Below are 22,177 nucleotides of genomic sequence, written 5' to 3' on the forward strand. Positions count from 1 at the left end.
GAAAGCTTGTGTATACCTCATAAATAATATACCGGGTATCAAACATACCAATAAAATGATTGGCGCATATTGAAGTACTATCAATAATACTTTGATTTATCGCGTATGTGTCACCATCACCATGACTATGAATTGTCTTTTACTAAAACTGGGTTTTAAAGTTGTACCTGTCTGTATTAAGGTTATCTTTTGTTGATTCGTGTACTACACTAGCCATTAACGCAAAATAGGACTTAAGATTATCCATTGATACAGATAAAAAACTTTCCATTTAAGTTGTTATTGTTGTATATTTTGTTGTGTTGTTTTTTTATTGTAAATTCATATTTTTCAGGAATATTTTAACTGTGTTTTCAGAAAATAAATCGACAAAGAGAAGGAGAGTTCATAACCAGGTAATTGGTTTAATAATTAAATAAGTAGTAATATTTGGTAGTTAATTTAACTCAAGCTGCATCGATCTAAAGTTTTTTACTGATATTGTTGTTATATCTTGTATTTTACTGTTAGAAAGTTCAATATTTATAATTTTTTTTCCCTCGAATCAAAGCCGGCGTGCAGGTGAATTTGGTAAAGAAATAAACATAAAAATAAAATTCTTGTTTAATTAAAAATGAACAATAAATAACAACACCAGTCTAACAATTTACATTTCATACATCGCTCATTAAGTACCTATTATGGTATTTCCACACCACCACTAATGTTCAACAATCACGTCTATTCAAACTTGACTCTTCTTGATTTCCTTTCTTCGCTGAATTCCGTGGTTTCTACAACGACATCGCTTCGACAGCAGGAACAACAGCATACGCTTAATAACTTGTAAAGAACGCACGTAAGGATGTAAAAGACGATGCCAATGAAGGCAAGGACGTCCAGCTGCATTTGTTGGTACCAAGGAACCGTGGTAGATGTCGCTACAAGCTGAGGTGTGCCGCGATATCTGGCTACGTACTCGACCCAGTAGATGGCGCTTTCAAGGGGGGACATGGGACGGTCGTGCCACATTCTTGAGACGAGTTTCGCTTGCTCTTGGGACCTGAAATTTTGAGTGCTCATTTGAGATTTTTTATATTTTACTGATTAATTTTTTTCAGAATGTTAGTAGTTAGCTATACCTAATCACAGATAATATAATGCTGTACTGCTATAAGTTAAGTATTTTTTTTATATCTAGATACAATACATATGTCATAAAAGAACAGCTCTAGTGTTATTTTTGATATTGCATGTAAACATATTGCTTTAGAAACTATTGTTCTGCGTAAAATACATAAAAGAGCAGACTTCTTAAGAAAAAATACGCGTTAGACAACGTGAGAAAACGGAATTTTGCTTCCGGTACATGCTTGACGAAACACAGTAACCATGAGGTTATTGTACTGCATACATCGCGATTTAGTGACTTCTTCTTGGAGTTTTTCTATTCAAGTTTCTATCGAATCTCGAATAAGATAAAGAATATATTACAATCACTTCTTAGAAGAAGCTTTGATTCACCAAGTCTGAATATTTTACCATTCTTAAAATGCGCGGCATTTTACACTAACTTTACAAAAAAAAAAAAATCATTTATTTCTTCGTTATATTAATGTTACAAGCAAAATTACACTTCTTATATATTGCAAATAGGCGCAAATTATTTCTAAGCGTTCTGTTTATATCTCAATTAGATTATATTATGTATTTAACTATCAGTGATAATGAATTGAGAAATCAATCGGATCGTTCAAAAAGTTTTTATTATCCTTTTCCTCAGTTTATTCCTTTACCAATTCTACTTACTTTGGATCCAATGCGTCATTGATAGCGTCCAATAGATACTCCTTCTTCAAGTCTTGGTATGAGACGATGGTAGCCACTCCTGCATCTGCTAAGGCTGCAGCATTTCCGAACTGATCTCCGAATAATGGAATGGCTATGACCGGGATACCAGCATCGAGTGCTTCTATGGTGCTCAAGATGCCAGCGTGGGAAATGAATACTTTCACGTTTTCGTGTTCTGGAATTATAAACAGGTATGTTAAGAAATAGCGCTTGTAGCTCTCACGATAAAGTTTGGAATTAAATTTCAATATCGCAAAATCTAAAGTCTTACAAATGAAACATTCAAATATGGACCTGTAATTTTTATTTACATATTATTATAAGGATGTACCTACTAATTTATAGGATTTAATTTCGTAATAACTCATCTTTTATAGTGTCTATTTTGTACATTTAGTAATCAATGGCACGAAACACTTTTTTGGTTTATATAAGAAACCGAATACATAACGCGTTTTTATAATACATTACACACGAACTCTGTACCTGATTATGAACGTTCTGAATGAATAAACATTAGTTCCAAATAATATTCTTTGATCACGTTATATTAGCACATATAAAAAGTAATAGTCCGCTACGAATGTACGTTTCGACTTATAAAATTGAATATCAGTACAGACTATGATACTCACTTAAGATATCATATTGAGGCAGCCATCTCATAGTCATAACGTTTCTTGGCAGATTCTCTACGATGCCCCCATCCCATTTCCACAACACTCTAAGAGGCAATTTACCGAATGTTGATAGCAGTTCATTTAATTTATCGCTCGGTAGTGTTGAGTCCTTTACTGTTGAACCTAAGTTCATATAAATGACACCGTGCTCTGCCTCGTTTATGAATCTCTCGATTTCCTGGAATTGTTGAAGAGATAGTGTATTATTCTTTAACTAAATTAATACTAGAATAGCGATGCGATGGCCATACAGATTATTTCATAGTGTGTCTTATTTGATAAAAGATAAATATATTTCATTAGATATTTCTGTCTCTATTACGTTAACATACACGTGGGTGTCATAAGGACCTAAGTTATAGTATTCAGTAAATTATTTATGATGCTTCTATATCCAATGATCAGTAAATTTAAAAAATGACATCATTGCTGCTCTAAATATCGATGATAACATATTGCGTTTGTGTACATATTTTGCGGAAAATTTAAAATTTTCTCTAGATGCAAATCAATACAATATTAAAGGGAAGGTATCGTTAATCATAGATATTTTCTGGTCAAGTAACACATAAGAGTAGACGTTATTTGGTTAACATACTTTCCACGCAATTCTCTAGAGACAGGGGTTACTGACATCGGACTTTCTCCCGCTGCAGTAGCTGTTATTACCGTTGCGTTTTATTAATTTTATATATTTTTATAGACGTTATTAGAAGCACAGACATGTATATACATGTCTGTGATTAGAAGCCAGTCTTTTTAAATGGTTCATTGTTTCAAATAAATGTAACTAAATATTTAGACTGTACATAATTAATTATATACTTTATTATTCATGACCATTCAATTTAGGTGACAAACGAACCTACCTACAAAATAAGTTAAAATTACGTTTTCTAAGAATCTGTATTTCTGTTATTCCTGAGTCATCTCATCTATTCTATGTTTATTACTGTGAAAAATGTAAAGAACGTGTAACTAAATATTACTTAAATCATATCTTATATTATGTGGGTTGCAAAAATTGCATCCCGTAGGAAATCCTAATTCAATCAAAACATAATACCTTTGCATTCTAATTAATTATATATATTTTGTAGATACCTATGGTCTTATATTAAACTTTGTAAAACTCGATAGACTTTGTACATAGAGTCTCTAGTTATGTAATATGGACAATAATAATTCCACTACGCACAATGAGCAGTGTGCATATCGCTCTATTGTGGTCATTATATTAAATACTAGGAGCTAATTGTCATTCAATATTAATTGATACTAACCGTGGGAATAATCTTAGGAGGCCTGATGTGTATACCTCCGATATCAATTACGTTATCCGACCTGGCAACCCCACCGAAAACCGATTGATGTGTGTTTACAAACACAAGGCTTGCATTGGCAGCGATGCTTTCCAACGTGGGTAGGTTATCACCTAAATATTTGTACAAATAAACATGGTCCGTCACTTGTGATCCAATGTAATACACCCATTGGGTAATAAAGTACAAAACGTAACTCTTCAATCGGTCAAAAAACCAAGGTTGCTTTCCGTACTGCAACAGTGACTGAGGAACATGGGCTGAATTGAAATTGATCCCTAGCCTATTGAAATGCCAGGGATGAATTGGCTGCGGATTGAAAGCGATGTACGGTGCACTCAAATTTGCCGCCAGAGCGAGAGCGCAATCACTGTTATAAGACTCTACTATTATCACATCGTATTGAGGTCGAGTTCTTATCATGTGCAACACCTGATTGTTATTCATAAGCGTTTTACAGTCGTCGTTCCCGGCTTTAGTTGAAACTAACGTCTCGAACGGAACCCGCGACACCTCATTCACGATTACCGACTCGAAAGATAAACCTTTGTACACTGGATTTTCACTCAATAATATGTCTTTGTAATTATCCGGTGCGTTTGGCATTTGAAAGTGGCTAATGAGAGTCACATCGTGATTTCGAATCGCCAATTCACGGAATAGTGGTCTATATGTGAGGTAGTTATTTCGGTCAAGGGAAGGAAATACGCCGAGTATTCTGTAGCTGTGTGCAGCTATCACTTGTGCAACGAGAAAGACAAGGAAGGCATTGTGTTTTGCCATTTCGGACGTTCGTTTTGTTGCGCGGCGCGGAGGTTACTAGGGCGTTAATGGAAGCTATGCATATAGCTTGCGTATCCAGCTAATAATAGGTAGATGCTATGAGGTAATCATGCCGCTGACGATGTAGCTATGTCGTAATATTCAAAAATATTCGGTGACCGCGCGTCGTCACTGCCGTGACCTTGTTTTGCAGAGCGTGCTGCGGAACCAGCCGAAGGTTCCCGACTGACTCAGAAGTGGTAAATAAAGCCGTATCGATAATGTTTGTTGTCAATTATTGATAAAAGTGGGGTGGGGTTGTATGCTTAATTAAAATTCTATTAATATTAATTATATCTACTCAATGTTTGTTACACCGCGACGTTTTGTTATAGATTGAACGTTATATAATTATAATACTAGCGGTCTTGGTAAACGTTGATCTGCCTTACTCCATTACGTATGAAAAATAGATTCTAAGATCTACCCAATAGGCACAAACATTTTCATGAGAATCGGTCCAGCCGTTTCGGAGCAGTATGGTAACTAATATTATGACACGAGAATTTATACAGGGTGTACTTAATCGTTAAGTGTGCACAGGCGATTATTTCGTAAATATTACAGATATAAATAATAATAATAGTTAAAAAAAAAAACTAAAAAACACGCTTTTTATAGAAAACCGAACTAAAAAATAGACAATTTTATCAAATTAGTGTATTGTCATCGGTCCTCAATAAATCTACAAAGTTTGAACGAAATCTGGCCGTTTAAAGTGGGTCAAAATCGCGCCCAAAGAAGTCGGTTACAAACAAACATACAGGTGAAGCTAATAAAAAGCGTGTAAAAAAAACTTTAAACTGATGTTGAAAGTACCTACGTTACCTAATAAGTAAAATGACAATAATAACTTTTTTTAAATAAATCGGGTTATCCAAAAAAGTTACATTAAACACTCTGATACATAGTTATATTTTACCTTACATTTTGTGTTCAAAGCAAATATTCGAAGTGACGTCCTCGTTTTGGAATACCATTGTATTCCACATCGAGCTCTATTTACAGTTTCTAAATGAATTTTCATTAAAAATTGCGAAGTAATACCAAACCAAGGAACCAAAATTTTGCATATTACATGTTTGGAATAGTCATATCTCATACTAAATTAATTGATAATAATTAATAATAATTAAAATTAAAATGTGTTTGATGTAGTTAATTTTTTTGGATATTTTCCGTTTTTTTTTTGTAATTATTGACATTTTACTCATTAGGTAAAGGGCTTTCGATATCAGTTTAAAGTTTTTTTATATCTGCAATAGTTACAGAATAACTGCTTGTGCACACTTAACGATTACCTACACACTGTATAGTGTTATACCTTATAGAAAAGGAGATAATGAACAGAAATATTACAAGGAATATTTGTTTTAATTTTGGTGAAAAACCTTTTTTTCTTATTTAATATAATATTTTGTGCGGTTTTATTAGTTTTTATGAGTTTAAATTATTTCCTCATAAAACATAATATTTTTTAGAGTTCCTTTAATAAATAAATAAAAACGTCTGCGTCGGTTAGAAGTGACCTATCTCAACTATTGATTCGGACAATGCATCTTATCTTATCAAGCGAGTCCTTACAAATAATACTATAATACGTAGTATATTATTATTAGTCTGTGCTATAATACAGGCTTATTGTGAATAGGTACTTCGCATTTGATCAAAGTCCACATTTGAAAATAAATTGGAATTTAGATAGTGGAATACCTATTACGTTATCTGAACATTTTTTTAAATACCTAAACGATATGTATCTAGTCTGTAATATCGATAATTAATAATTAATGATATTATAACATATCTTTAAAAATTTAACAGATAATATTTATATTTTTGGCTCTATCTTTTTAATACATAGGTAAGTCATAACTCATAACTAATATAGACCTATGTTTTTAGGGTTCTGAACTAGAAAAGGAAAAAAAAACGGAGGAGTAAAAGGATCACTTTTTTGTATCATTTTTGAATTGTTACAAGAAATATATTTTAACGTTACGTTAACAATATGGTTAACGTCAGCGTAACTTCACGTAATACCGTTATGCAGTTGGTAAATAGCTGAGATATAACGGGTTTATGGAATGTGAATGTCTTGATGTTCAGAGAAATGTTTATTGACATTTTCACATACGTTCATACATAAAATCACAATAAAATGAAAGTAAAGTGCCGATTCCACTTCGGATAGGCACAAGTAGGTATGCATTTGCTAAACTTGATAGATTTTCTTTACACATTATTAGGTGATCAGCTTTCTAGATTAAACCAATTTTTAAATTATCCCTTCCGGAAATCGAACCAAGATCCTCGGTTCTTCGCTGACCAATGAACCAGTTAAAATGCAAACTAAGTGGATGATATTATTTGAATTACCCTTGGTACTTATATGTAATTATAAACAGCTGGTGTATCGATCGTGCAGACATCCGAATATGGATAATAAGCAAACAAATACTAAAATGATGTATATGAAAATTGAAAACCTCTCATCGTACCCATTTTCATTTAAATGTTCGTTATTTTGTAGAAACCTAGAAAGTTTATTGATAAATTCCTGTCGGTACTCCAGTGGCATCGTCTAGAGATTCGTCTTTATTGAATAAAAAACTTAGGCCTTAGTATTTAGGCTTTTGGGCTCGAGTATAATATATTGGAATATCGTATTTGATAGTCTCAAGACTCAAATAAATATAATAAGGCAGTTGTGCGGCAAATGTGTTATACAAAGTGTTGGCGACATAGATTGGATATTTATAATCTGTGCAACTTACAGAGCCACCTGGCAACACTGTTATTCGGGAAGACATCTTTGATTTACAATTTACATTTTACACGGCATTCTATACAATCCTTTCTGTTAATTACTATTTTACAATTGTTACATTAATAAAGTACATACGAGAGAATTATTACTTTCTATTATCATACAACCCGACATACATAACAGATTGGCGACGAGAAAGTGGAAATTCAATACAAATAATCGAGTGAAGAACATCGTGCGTACATTGACCCATGTGCTCCTAACACCTTTTCCTTTGTTCCAAGGGTTCCACATTCCGTGATGATAACCCGCTTCACAACCTCCTTTTTCCTTTATAATAATATACAATACATTACAAATACGCAAAATGGAACAGCAATTGGGGCAAGTATTATCGCAAATGTTAGAAACTATTCGAGGAATTCAAGTACAACAAGCGCAATTACAACAACAATTACAAAATATGGATAAATCGGTGAGTGGAATTACATTACAACCATACGACGAAAACAATGAAAGTTTCGCATCGTATTTACAGAGGTTAGAAAATTACATTAACCTAAAAGGAGTTACAAATGATAAAACAAAATCACAGATTTTTCTGAACTGCATTGGTCCTAAATACTATCAAGTTTTACAAAATATTACAGCACCTGATTCTCCGAAAACCAAATCATATTATGAACTGATACAATTATTGAAAAACCATATTGCACCTGAACCTGGTGAAGTAGCCCAACAGCACAAATTTTGTTTACGACAACAATACGAATGTGAAAGTATTGCAAATTATGTTGCTGGTTTAAAAGAACTAGGGGGAAAATGTAACTTTAAGTGCGCAAGCTGCGAACACAGCACATTTGAAACTCATCTGCGAGTACAATTCATACGAGGTCTCCGGAATTCAGAAATAAAAGAAAGATTATTACAAGAAAGCTCATCTACAAAGGTTGATGATTTAATTAAAATTGCAATGGCGATTGAGACATCTAAAGCTGAAACAAAAGAAATGTGTTCTGGCCAAGTAAACATTAACAAAATTTCAACTAAATCAAATTATTTCAAAAATAATACAAACATACATAAACCTAAAAATATAAATACATACAAAGATAAAAATATAAATAAATCATACAGTTCATATAACGAGAAGAAGAGAGAGATAAAATGTTTTCGATGTGGGAAGGAAAACCATACAGCAAGGCAATGTCGTTTGAAACATAAACTATTTTGCAAGAAATGTAAGAAAAAGGGACACATACAATCGGTATGTTTCAGAGAACAAAAACAAATTGAGTTAGTTCAAGATCAATTCACCGAGGAAGATGAAATATATGAAATACATAAGATATTTAACAATAACATACAGAGTGATAAATTTAACATAACCTTACAATTAAATGGAAAAATACATAATTTAGAACTGGATACAGGCGCTGCAGTTACTACATGCTCGACAAATTTTTATGAAAAATATTTTAATAATTTGAAACTTAAAGATACATCAGTAAAGCTAAGAACATATACAGGAGAAATAATACACCCATTAGGAACTTGTAATTTAAATATTCAGTATAAGAACACAGTTATTGAAGGAAGAATCTTTGTAATTGACCGCAAAGTAGATACTGTAGTTGGAAGAGAATGGCTTAGGAAATTGAACTTAAATTTTGAAGTAAATTCAATATACAAGGAAGAACAAGACATAACAGAAAAAGAATTCAAAAATAAATTACAAACATTATTAGAAGAATATAAAGAATTATTTACAGAAGAAATAGGTGAAATTAAAGATTATCAAGCCGCATTTAAATTGAAAGAAGATGCAGTTCCAGTTTATTTAAAGCCACGTCCAGTACCATTTGCATTGAAAAATCAAGTAGAGGCAGAAATTGACAGATTAGAAAAAGAAGGCATATTAGAAAAGGTTACATACTCACAGTGGGGTACACCAATTGTTCCTGTGATGAAACATAATGGAAAGGTACGACTATGTGCCGACTACAGAGCTACATTAAATAAAAACATAGAAAATGACATACGATTAAGGAAGACTACAGAACATGCGAATGCCGACTATTTTTCAAGAATACAATATACAGATACAACTGAAAGGAATGAGACAATGACAGACGATGAAGCGTTCTACCTAAATCAAATTGCAGAAATGCCAGTTTCATTAAAGGAAATAAGAGAAGCTACAGCCACTGACCCTGAGTTACAGAAATTATACATAGATATACAGTCAGGAAGAGAAGATACAGGAAGACTATACGAATATTCACTACAAAACAATTGCATATTTTATGGCATAAGAATTGTAATACCTAAAAAGTTACAACCTCAAATATTAAAAGAACTACATACAGCTCACACCGGTATTGTGAAAATGAAGGCATTAGCCAGAAGCTATGTCTGGTGGAAAAATATAGACATAGATATAGAGAACATGGTAAAGCAGTGTAAAACATGCTGTTTAATGAAAAACAACCCTACTAAAGTACCTATACACATCTGGGAATATCCGAAAGAACCATGGAGTAGAATTCATATTGATTACGCAGGACCATTCATGAATCAATATTTTCTTATTGTGGTAGATGCCTACACAAAATGGTTAGAGGAGGTTAGAGGTAATACCTACTACTTCTATCACAGCTACAGCTACTATTAATATTTTAAAGAAAATCTACACTACGTTTGGCTTACCAGTTACCCAAGTATCTGATAATGGAAGGCAATTTAGATCAGAGGAAATGTTAAGATTTTTAAAGGAAAACGGAATACAAGCAAAGTTTACAGCACCCTTTCACCCATCTACAAATGGTCAAGCAGAAAGATATGTACAAACGGTTAAAAATAAACTTAAAACAATGATGAACGAAGAAGGATCTGTACAAGATAAGTTACAAAGATTTTTAATGATGTATAGAAAAACACCTAATAGTTCTACAGGACAGACAGAGTCCAGGAGAAATGATGTTTAAAAGAATATATAGAACAAGAATAGATTTAGTGAAAAGAAAACAAGAAGTTAGAGATAGCAACAATGAAGAATTAAAGATATACAAAGAGTTTAAACCAGGAGATAGAGTACAAATAAGGATGTATGATAGTAACAAATGGAAATTTGGAAGAATATTAGAGAGGAAAGGAAAATTACATTACGAGGTGGAAGTAGATGGAAAGATACATCACAGACATACTGATCAGATAATAAGGACATCATGCTTGAGTGAGAATATTAATACACCAGATACTTACCGACCAACTCACCTGCAAGAGAGTTCACCCACACCAGCTTCACCTGAAAAAGAATGCATACAACCTAGCCCTACAGTAATAACACATACACCAAGAAGATCATCTACACAGCCAGTAGCAAGTCCAGGAAATTACCAACCAGAAACCCTTGTACCAGAAACAATTCCAGATACACATGAACCTACACCATCCAGAATTGAAATCCGTCGTAGTACTAGGATGAGAAAACCTCCCAATAGATTGAACCTTTAAATTTATAACGAGGGAGAGTGTTGGCGACATAGATTGGATATTTATAATCTGTGCAACTTACAGAGCCACCTGGCAACACTGTTATTCGGGAAGACATCTTTGATTTACAATTTACATTTTACACGGCATTCTATACAATCCTTTCTGTTAATTACTATTTTACAATTGTTACATTAATAAAGTACATACGAGAGAATTATTACTTTCTATTATCATACAACCCGACATACATAACACAAAGTTCATAATATTACGTGGTATCAGAAAAAATAATGATTTTTTGAATAGATATTGAATACAGAAAATGCATCATAGAAATGGTTTATAAAGGTTTTCAATTATTGTAAGAGTACTGACCGATGTACAGTTTCAATTTAAAACTTAATTTTTAAAACATCTTATGTATAAAACTCGGATATAAATATCATTGATTATGGTTGAATAAAAATACATTCCAGTTATTGAAAAGACAGATTGGGTCAGAACTCGTGAGACGTTTTACGCTATCCTCGAAGCTTTCGTGTCAGGGCTGTGCAAAATAATTTTTAATATCAATAGAATGTTAATAATAGACTGAATATCTTTGTGTATGCCGTAGGGGTTTATTAAGATAATATTATTCAAATTATAGACATTCAAAACTTTTCCGCATAGGTATTTTATCGAAATGCTATGAAAAAGAATTTTTTTTTATTAGTCAATGACATTTTTTGACAATTATTCGGGTGGTTAAATGAGTGTTTAACATGATCGCACTATTTTTCTTTCAGCAGTCTAGTATTATTTTGTGTTTCATGTAAATGACCGCTTTTGCTCATAACTTCAGGCAGGCGTAAATAACGAAATATTTGGATAGTGGATACAACATTTTTTCATAAGTTCATCGTTGAAAAGCGATCTTATCACTTCAAACTACATATATAATATATATTGCTATGACATCTCCATGTTTAATTGTGAAACCTGATAGGAATATTTTATTGAAAGAAGTAACTACATAGCTAATCAATTCGTCTGCAGCTGGCTGAACGGCCTACACTATATTATAAGTACCTAGGTTAGGAATTATATCTAAAAGAAAATATTAGTATATAATAAATTATAATGAATATCCACTACGCTAAATCACCAATAATCTGGTATTATCTATACAGACAAAGAGAAACGAAAAAGATATCAAAATGCAACCCCAAACGCTCTATTATATTCGAATTTGTAAGAGGCATTAGTTCCACGACCAAGTTGGGAGCCCTCGACAACATAAAAATGTAATTACAAGTAGGAACTTCGAGGCACTTAAATATAGATTTACCCTTTGAAGAGCGATTTAATGGCGGAGAGGTGTGAGATCCATCATATCTCGATTGTGAAGATCTCAATTATTCCCCTCCTCCGTTCTGATAACCTTATTCATTTTTCACGCGTTTGACGGCTACGTTAAGATATCCTTGTTATTCGATGTTAAAGCCTGTTTATTTGTTACAAATTTCTTTTATACTCAAACTTTTATAAGTTCAACGTTTACAATTTTAAAGGATACGTATGCCTATCGCAAAATACATATGTACCTAATACCATTGTAATACCTTCTTGTAGACTGTGTATAAAAACAGTATCTATATGTCTATATGTATAAATATGTATAAACGTTCATAAATAAATTTTAAGCAAGAATAATATATTATTTGTGCCTATCCTGCAATCACAATGCACATTATTTATGGAGGAACTAAAGCAAAGATAATAGTGATTAATGGTTGCAATGTTAATGATTCTTATTTCGCTTTATTAAGGTATAAGTATTGTGTATTTTTATCAGAACGACTGCCACATATGTTTGACTTTACTGTTAATGATAGCTACAGTAATATGCTTTAATATTGAACATTATTTTTGGACCGTTTTTTTATGAAAATACGAGTATATGCAATAAATCTGTTCCATAGGTAAATGTAGGATTAACAATAATCAAAAGCAGTTTGCACAATGTTTTTTACTACCTCACTATACTTTATGAAATTAGAACAAGAACTCTAAATATCTTAATGAGTAGATAATAATAAACCAATTCTTCTTAGTCCAACTACTTGATAGTGTAAAAATCTAATTTAAAGTAGTTTGCTAGAGAAACAAACAACGGAATTATCACACCTTTTTCGGATTGCTATCTCAGATACTCTTATTGTAATCAGCGTGGAGCTCATATTAAAAGCATAATACTAGATGCAATACCTAGATTAAATTACATAATATAACGCCGAGGATACGTTAATAAGATGGATTCTTTGATCTTATATTAATAAGTAGGTTACAAGTAGGAAAAGCCCCAGTAACTCAATTTTAATATCACGGTTGTGAACTGATGTGATCTTATAAGTTTGCTTTTAAACTTATCAGTAACTATTAGCAGCATATTAGTATAATGTATCGAGAGAGTGCCAAGGCAAAATGGCGTCCAATATATTCTAATATTCTAAGTTTGAATATATTATGGATGTGGTTGTGCTAATAATATCCATACTTAATGAATATACGTGATTATATCAATGGCAATTTAACAAATTGTGTTAATGATTGATGATAATTTTGTGTACCTACTACGTATCGATTTTTGAGCTTTATTTTTAGTTACAATAATTGTTATCTAATGTAAAGCGTTGACGTTGAGACTGTTTCGAATCGAGCAATGTCTAAAAAAACTCGGTGACAAGGAGTAGGAGTGCCACTAATGCAAAAAGCAAAGAATTCCTATTCTATTGCTATTATTCTAGATCAAGAATCACTTGACACATTCAATAAGTGTGTGTTCCAGATGAGTTTGATTTCGTACAACAGAGATTTTTCGGGGAGGTATTGTTCAGCTTCAGATAAAGGATAAAATAACAATACAATGTACTACAGATAATATAATACTGTACTAGTGTAGTGCTAATTAATAGATCCATTAATATTGCTTATATTAACTAATGTTAAACTCAATCAAAATCTGTTTACATAATTTTGGTTTCCAATCAGTTGGTAAATGTACTAATTAAGCAGCACCGTGTATCGGTGAAATTGTTATTTTATATTTTAATAATACTTTCAACAAACTTTATAAATAATTTAATGAAATGAACACTTCACAGAAAACATAATTCTACATCATATTATGATTTAAATAAAACTGTTTTATAATAAAATAAGTAGAAAGTGATATAATTTAATAAAATAATTATTTAAATAGTGAGAATCCAGGATACATAGGAAGTGACTCGGGTGTAGGCAGCTGGAAAACCTTTGTCACAACCTGCGCTTGCGCCGAATGAGGTAATACCGATCTGAAAAAAAACATGGTGATTATTCGAAAGCCGAACGCACGTATTATATAACTTATTAATAAGTATTAATAAAAAAATTAACTATATTCACAGCCCTGAATATATTAAAATTGTCATAGATAAAGTTTTAATCGCGACTTTACCAGTATAAACATGGTCGCGATTAAAACTTTATCTCTCGTTATTATTAATTAATTTATTGTCAAACACTAACCAAGATTCGTGTTCCCTTATTATCAACAGTCAGAGGGCCACCGGAGTCCCCATTGCACGTACCCCGCCCATCCGATCCATCAGTACATATATTAGTTGCTCGTACTATATCACCATACACTGCTTGGCATTGCTCATTGGAAATTATTTTCAGATGAACAGAATTTAAGTATTGGTTTCGAGGAATTGTACCACCTGATAAAAGTTAAATTGCTGTAAATTAAATTAAATGATTCCTAGAATTATAACTTAACTCGTTTAAGCCTTAATTTGGGTTAAATTTAAAGCACAATGCATATTAAATCCCATTAATTGCGCGTCTCCTGTGGTTTTACTTTATAGGTAAAATTATTTTCCAACTAACTAGATGCTTAAGAATTTAAATATATACAGAAAAATATTGACTCTAGGTTATTTCTTAAGTGCCAAAACGTATATAAGTAGCACTTCGTAAGATTATTTTTGTGTAATAGCATAATAAATGTTATTTATTTCGTTCTTTTTTAGCTTTGAAGTTGTTAGTTAATGAAGTTAGAAATTAAAGATTTTAACAGATTTATAAACGTAATTATATTACGGGGAGACAGTCTTTTATCCATAATAGTACTGTCAACTGTCAGCATTTATGAAGTCTGAACTAATTTTTAGGAATCGTAGTACAAGTTTCTTAGCTTCATGTAAAAGTAAAGCAATAAAGTGTTCGAAGGTGATATTGGTTAATTGGATTAATTGTTTCGAAGTAATACCTTGACAAACATGTACATAAACCTACACACTCTTTTATATTTGTTTGGACCTTTTTTAATTGAGGGGAGGTCATGCGTGTAGTGTACCCACGTTAAAGCCATCAGTTATATTGTTCCTTTGAGTAAATTGGAAATCTTGATGCTGCTATATTTGAAATCAAGTAAAAGACATCATGAACTATGTAAAGGAATGACGTTCCTACCGCTCTTTGTTAAACCGAATCCAGATGCGAGTGCCGTCCAACCAATGAAATTTTCATTAAGTTCGTGTTGGCTTGGTAGTCTTATAGGTTGAATTACGTCTGAAATAGTATCATTTTCTGTTTATTTAGGTTCTTCTTTTTAAAATATGTATACTAATTTATGAAGCCATAATATGATATCACAAACAATTTACAAAAAACATAATTATTATCGGTACGAACCTGTAAAATTAACCGGCGAAATAAAAACTATAGCGATATCGTTTTCTGTAGTGTTAGGGTTCCAGTCAGTATGGATAACTGACCCGTCAGAATCCATTCTTTCTCCTCCTGAGAAGATATGACTGGAACCAAGCACCACAATGATGTCCTGAGCTCTAGTGTTACCGTCGAAAATACAGTGGGCTGCTGTCACGACCCGTGTAGGGGTGATGAGAGATCCTCCGCAAATAGATGTTAGCAAACGTAGTACTTTAATAACTAGACCTGCCTAGGGGAAAACACATTCTTGAATAGAAAAATAATATGGCGCAGTGGCCAGTGGTTAATGTATTTTAGTACTAATAATTTTTAAGGTAGTAATCATTCTATCATCCATCAAAATAACATAAATATTTGATAGAGATTATCACAACTTTCCTGCCAATATGTAAGAGTAATTTAATGTTACCTTTGTCGTTGTCTTTGTCACCTATATGTACAATATTTATGTCTGGTGACGAACTTTTACACATAAAAGCCAACAAGAAGTATAAAAGATTAGGTTTAAAACTGATCTAAATTTATATTGTCACTTAATATTTGTCCATTTATATCTTATTTATATGAACAAGATGCCTGTTTAATCTTCGGTAGGAGATATAAAAAATTAACGGTCTGATAAGGTACAGGAAGCTAAATCTATCACCGCCCCCAAAGACAAATCGATTAATCACTGTAGGAATAAGACTTAGTACGAATGCCGCGTAACAAAGCATTTATTTTATATTCTATTTTGGTTTAAATATACATTCAATCCAGGGGGTTGAGTCTATGATATTTTAAGGCAGTATTAGTTCCAGTGTCGGAAAGTGATGGCGCTAGATGACCTACCTATATAGTTCTGTTAATTTTTTCCACGCTAGAAAGACCACGGTAACCCGAATACGGAAATATTATGTACCTAATTGGAATGGTATGTAACAATAAAATGCAGAGTTTCTTTTACTTGTAAACTATTGACTAGCAGATGCTCTGCTTCACTGCCAATATGAAATGTGGGTTTTAAAATATTTTACAAATCAAACAAAACCACAATAATTCTTTCTAACATTTATTTGATAAATCGTTGTTTTATGAAGGAAATTTAACTTACTTGATAAGGTACGTGGCTAATATCGGTAGCGCGTCCTCCAACAATTTGATTAATACTACTGTAGGCTAAATATTTGGCCTCAGAAGCCATCAACCTTGCTGCTTCTGGTATACCGGTACTAAGATGGTAGTTGTAAATGGAGAGATTTTCTATATCGACATTTGATGCTATTGAGAACTTAGTCAGAAAAATAATCAGAAACATTTGCAGGCACACCATTTTGGTCGTATTGTATCGTGGACTACATGAATTTTGTTCTGTATCTAACAATATAAAATTCGTTTCTGACTCGTATGTTACATGATTATACTAAATAATTGGTTGTAACGTGACGTGTAATAAATAATCGATTATTGAAATTATATTTCACGGACTTTGAATTGAAATTTGAAACCCATAAAAATTGGTGAAATAAATTACAGATATTATAAAAACTGCAATTGCTACAATGTTGTCCGTGCAGTATTTTGATAAAGTACCTACCTGCATAGTTTTGGTTTAACTGCATAGTTTTGGTTTAACAGATTTCGAAAATTTTCATTTAAATCCTTAAACTGTTTTTGATTTTATTTATTGAAAGAATTAAGATAAATATAATAAAAAAATGGAATAAAGCGTGTATATTTAAATTTATTAAAACCACTTTTAAACAAAAGATAGCATATTGTAATTTTGGTGAAATTCCTTCACAGAAATGTCCAATGGTCACGCTTTTGTTTGTGTTCACATTCACTATTGCGTACAATATAAAATACTGTTGAATTCAACTGAACAAAAACCTTTTATCCTACAATTAATTCAATTTTTAAGTTTCAAAATGAATTTCTATAAGATATTTTTTCATTTACATATACCTATTGATAAAAATAAAATACCTTGTGGATAATATTTATTATATTTAACTTGAAGTACGATAATAATGTAAGGAAAATCTTCACGGTAATAAACGGATTTGCTCTACTCTCTCTAATGCACGGATGTAGTTACTTATCTAATTCTTATTACTCATGTTAACATTAAGTTTTATTTAACAAACATGTATAACATATAATTGGGATAAAAAAAACATTATCGGTAAAAAATTGCTATCTGATGGTAAAATAATTCAAAAAACATATAGTGCAGTTTTTGAGATTATTCGTTACTAAAAGAAAAATCTGGCCTCTTTATAATATTCGCACAGATTAAACTATAATTAAAGAAAAGGATTTTCCAATTTCCATCACGTGCGAGCGCTGCCAATCACCGCTCGCCTTAAGGCGTCTACATTCAGACTACAAGTGACAGCTAATGTCACACTACGATTACGATTTCAATTTAATTTCCTATGTCTCTTTGTTAACATTTAATTTTCTAGTGATAGCAAGTAATGAAAAAACAGCGCTACACTACTTCATCTAGTGTGAATAACAAGTCCGGAGTAAACATTTTATACACTTTAATAAGAATCAATGTGTTTTAATAATAATTTAAGAAGTAATGATTCCAAATTCTAATATTTTACTTTTATCATGTCTTCTTCATTTGAGAGAAAATACTCGAGCGTCTTATTAAATAAACCCTAAAAAGGTTTCTGAATTATTTATTTTAATTATGATATACTTAATAACGATCAGGTATATTATGGATGGATAATATTTAGTCCGTAATGTTCCTTTTGTCTCATTTCGACGCCATCTTCGATTGTAACAAAGTAGTTCATAGTTTGGCAGTTGGCACACTTTAGTGCAAGTTAATTTCCTTTCTAATTAATAGGAGAAGTTACAGCGAGATCTATAACTTTAAATAGTTGGATATTAAATCTTTTGCGTTCCCTTAAGTTGGATAGAGCATTTGATTTAAAGTAATTGCTTTAGATTTTGAGATTTATTTTCTTTATGAATGCTTAAATTAGAATTACATGTCCGAATGGTTACGACAGATAATGTGTATGAAATTATTTCTGAATTTAAAATGTGTGTAATATCGATAATTACATTATTATTTAATTGCATTATTTATTTATTTATTTATTTATTTATAATCTATTGATAATGTTTCCACACATGTTTTGACCTTATTATAATTTAGGTATCTAAAATTGTTATAAATAGTAAAAACATAAGCCACTAAAGTTAATTCGGACCGCGCTTTACACACGGTTGGTTCCGTGTTAATTCTAGGCTGAAAGAAGAGACACTTCACACGTTATATAAGCAAAAGTGTGAAATGAAAATGTTAAAATGGAACTAGGTCACGAAGGCGTTTGTACCACTGTTTCTAGCATAACAGCCTGCTCATACAAACTTATCAGTTTGTATCGGATATTATATTCCTGAAACTGGTGAATCTAAATACGATATTTTGTAGACTCCCCAAGCTAAAGTATTTCCATTTTATGAGTACGGTGTCTTGAAAGTGTACCAACAATGTAATAAAAGTCATCTTTAAAATAGGCTTATTCTCAGCAGAGCTTATTACCTAAGATAAAGGTAGATATTGTATTTGTTGACGCGTAGATACCTACTTTTCCGGATTTTTAAGAAATTTGTTATTGTATATAACTTGGACAGTAAAGTGCTGTATATATTAACACGGCACTATTATTGAAAAGTGAATTATTATGACCACACTAAAAACCTAAGAGATTAAAAAAAAATAAGAATGTCCGTATGAACACGCTCTGAGGCTGTAAAAGCGAGTGTGAATAATTTGCGTTCCATATGCTGACCGGCTAAGGTCTAGATTTTTACACCTGGATAATGTTCAGTGTGAAATGTCTTTTGATTTGAAATTGCTTCTATATGAATGTCCAGTTCCAAAGGTGTCTGTGATTCATAATGTGAATGCATTCTTTTGTTTTAAGGAATGTGTTTTGTGGAAGATAGGAATGGCGGGAAATGAGGCTATTTTCTATGCTATTTGAACTTTTGAAGTAGGTTAAAGGTTAGTCATAATCTAGATTTCTCTATATTTATAGAGATACATTCAACTTTACAAAAGACTACTTTTTTTGGTTATGAAAGGAACTTATTAGGAACACTTTATAGAAAAACATAACAAAAAAATACAAATAGGTAGAAATACTAAGTAGTAGGTTATCGATAAACATGAAATCTATACACACCCAAACCAAACGCCTTGGGTGGCCTCGTTGCGACAATCGTGTGAGCAAAAGAGTGAGAAATTCGTAAATGGCGAGAGTCTCTTTGTTTTTATAAAAGAGGAATCTAAGAGATAATACAAAACGCCGGCGGCTTCGGTGCGGGTGTCGCGTAATCCCTCGTACGGATGTGGGCACACTGAACGCGGGACACAGAAAGGCGTGGAGTGGAAATTTCTTTTAAAAGTAATATTATGAAGTCATTAATAATTAAAGGAGGATTATTTTTATGTGTTATTAAGATGGTATATGGGTATATTTATTCAATGGAAATGCACTGCCCAGTGCCTCGGTTAGTAAGTAATATTTCTAAATTCTATAAAATGCAGTAATATTTTCAAACATATAGGTGCCAATTGTGGTATAATTACTAATGTTAATATCAAAATCGGCATTTATTTAATTGTGTGAATGCAACATGCATGCTTTGTTAATTTTGATATGTTCACTAACAGCTACAAGAATGAAAAGTGTAATTAAGTAGGTAAAGAGGTAAAACATTCTACTTAGAAAATGCTCAAATGGTGACGTAGATACATTCCTTTATATAATCCAAATATTTAATATATTACGGTATAGTAGCTAAACATTCTTCTCTACTCATGCCTCTGTTCTAAATAACAGGTCAAGTTTAAAAGAGATTCCACTAAATTTTCGACTCCGCCGACAAATTCATGACCAAGAACTGTGGCACTATTGTTGGTTAAGTCATAAAAAGGGACGCGTTTTGCGTTCGACATTGCAGACAAAGAAATTTTCTTTAGATGAAAAAATTTAAAAAATACCCTGTGGGGCTCTACAATGATTTTATTCAAGTCTTCTAAGAGTTTCTAAGCTTTTAGGTGAAATGTTAAAAACAGATGGTACTGTATAAAGATTTGTTTTACTTGTATGTATAGCTTCTGACTATTCTTAGTGTGATTTCAAAATTTAGCAAAAAGGTCGTTTTTTAATGTGAGTGAAAGGTGTAAGCTGGATATTTGTTTTATTTCTGATTATTTATCCGAAATCTTTAATTTATTGATCGTTTAAAATCAAATAGATTATTATATTTAGTATTGTGCTATATCTAGAAAATGTTAAACATTGATATCACATATTACCTATACTAACGTTAAACACGCACCGCTAAAAGAATAAAGAGACAAAGCTAAAGCTAAAGTTAAAAACCAATCAACTGTCTTATAAACAGCCACTAAGTCCCGTTATCTGGTCTCCACCGAAGTCAAGTAAAAACATTATAACATCTCTCGTTATTTTTCCATAGAGGCTAGCGGTGACCCGTAAGGATTACTCCAAGGGTCACGCTTACCGTCGCTTAGCAGGGATTTCCATGTGGAGTCTCTCACGGGTCTTAGGCCCTAATCCGATCGTAATCAGAACGAATCTCTGCGGGATCCCACGTCTCGGTCTTTACGGATAATTGATTAATCACCTAATTTTCCTTTGAAAATTTCGGAGCTTTTTTGACGGCTCGAGAGCTTATTTCCAGAGTGAAATTTCACTCGCTTTGTCTAATTGTAATAATTTCTTAATTATCCACGTAACTTTTGGAAATTATTAATTGTTTAACAGATCTCTGTCCATCTGGATATTAGAGTAAATTTATACCTACTGGTTTTGTTGGAAAAAATATTTTATGTGCTTGGCTCAATTGTTAGGTAATATTATAGCTTATACATAAATGAAATTGACGAAATTTGCGCCTGACTCACAGGACAAAATCTTCGTCTGTTCTAACATTTATCGCAAATTGGTTCTACACATACACACATAAACTCACCCTAATTCATGAACGCATGGGTCTCACATGTAATTAATCGGGCGTGCAAGGCTTATTTAAACCTTCACTAAAAACGGACATCGTAGCTTGTCGCAATTTCTACATACATAAAAATCCAAACACAATTCCAGTCATAATTATGAAAGTTGTCTATCCGCTAAGTTTTTATAACCCTATTTTCTTTCACACATTATACGCACAAACGCTGGCGGTCGCGTAGGGTAAAAACCACACCTGGTACACTACTTTAATTACGTTACCCATTAATCCAAGTCAGAGAGCAGGGGCCGTTGACAGAGACGAATCGGTCTATTTTCAATATTTCAAACAAAACATTGGGTTAAATGGTTAAAACTCTTAATCATGTTGTTATTGCGTCACCTGTTTTGACGTTTTTCGTCTAGGTTGCTATATTTTTTTTTCTGAAAACATTTTCATTTTACATAGGGACTAAATAATTTATAAACAGTTGAAGG

General features: G+C 32.2%; 2 protein-coding genes across 2 annotated transcripts; both read right to left on the bottom strand.

Annotated features, from left to right (window-relative positions):
• Positions 1 to 585: 585 nt before the first annotated feature.
• Positions 586 to 4,856, bottom strand: LOC149487048 (UDP-glycosyltransferase UGT5-like). Its single transcript, XM_089697262.1, has 4 exons — positions 3,794 to 4,856; positions 2,466 to 2,688; positions 1,789 to 2,005; positions 586 to 1,042 (listed from the first exon to the last, which is right to left on the bottom strand). The coding sequence occupies exons 1-4, from the start codon at positions 4,613 to 4,615 to the stop codon at positions 721 to 723; spliced, it is 1,584 nt and encodes a 527-aa protein (XP_089553388.1). The 5' UTR covers positions 4,616 to 4,856; the 3' UTR covers positions 586 to 720.
• A 9,158-nt stretch (positions 4,857 to 14,014) lies between these two features.
• On the bottom strand, positions 14,015 to 21,752 carry LOC149487049 (epithelial serine protease-like). The gene is made up of 5 exons (XM_089697109.1): positions 21,702 to 21,752; positions 15,645 to 15,912; positions 15,423 to 15,521; positions 14,475 to 14,668; positions 14,015 to 14,260 (listed from the first exon to the last, which is right to left on the bottom strand). The coding sequence occupies exons 2-5, from the start codon at positions 15,739 to 15,741 to the stop codon at positions 14,159 to 14,161; spliced, it is 492 nt and encodes a 163-aa protein (XP_089553235.1). The 5' UTR covers positions 15,742 to 15,912; positions 21,702 to 21,752; the 3' UTR covers positions 14,015 to 14,158.
• Positions 21,753 to 22,177: the final 425 nt, after the last annotated feature.

Source organism: Colias philodice, chromosome 7 (assembly GCF_061535455.1).
Source record: "Colias philodice isolate Cphi_HAF_F1 chromosome 7, ilColPhil1 Martin Lab GWU primary, whole genome shotgun sequence".
NCBI lineage: Eukaryota > Metazoa > Arthropoda > Insecta > Lepidoptera > Pieridae > Colias > Colias philodice.

Excerpts from the sequence above, each read along its gene's own strand:
- LOC149487048 (XM_089697262.1), bottom strand. The coding sequence starts at position 4,615 with ATGGCAAAACACAATGCCTTCCTTGTCTTTCTCGTTGCACAAGTGATA. Across the intron at positions 2,689-3,793 it reads CTCCTAAGATTATTCCCACG|GAAATCGAGAGATTCATAAA; the intron begins GTTAGTATCAAT and ends CAACAATTCCAG. Across the intron at positions 1,043-1,788 it reads AATGACGCATTGGATCCAAA|GTCCCAAGAGCAAGCGAAAC; the intron begins GTAAGTAGAATT and ends TCAAAATTTCAG.
- LOC149487049 (XM_089697109.1), bottom strand. The coding sequence starts at position 15,741 with ATGGATTCTGACGGGTCAGTTATCCATACTGACTGGAACCCTAACACT. Across the intron at positions 15,522-15,644 it reads TTCGCCGGTTAATTTTACAG|ACGTAATTCAACCTATAAGA; the intron begins GTTCGTACCGAT and ends ATACTATTTCAG. Across the intron at positions 14,669-15,422 it reads ATTCGGTTTAACAAAGAGCG|GTGGTACAATTCCTCGAAAC; the intron begins GTAGGAACGTCA and ends AACTTTTATCAG.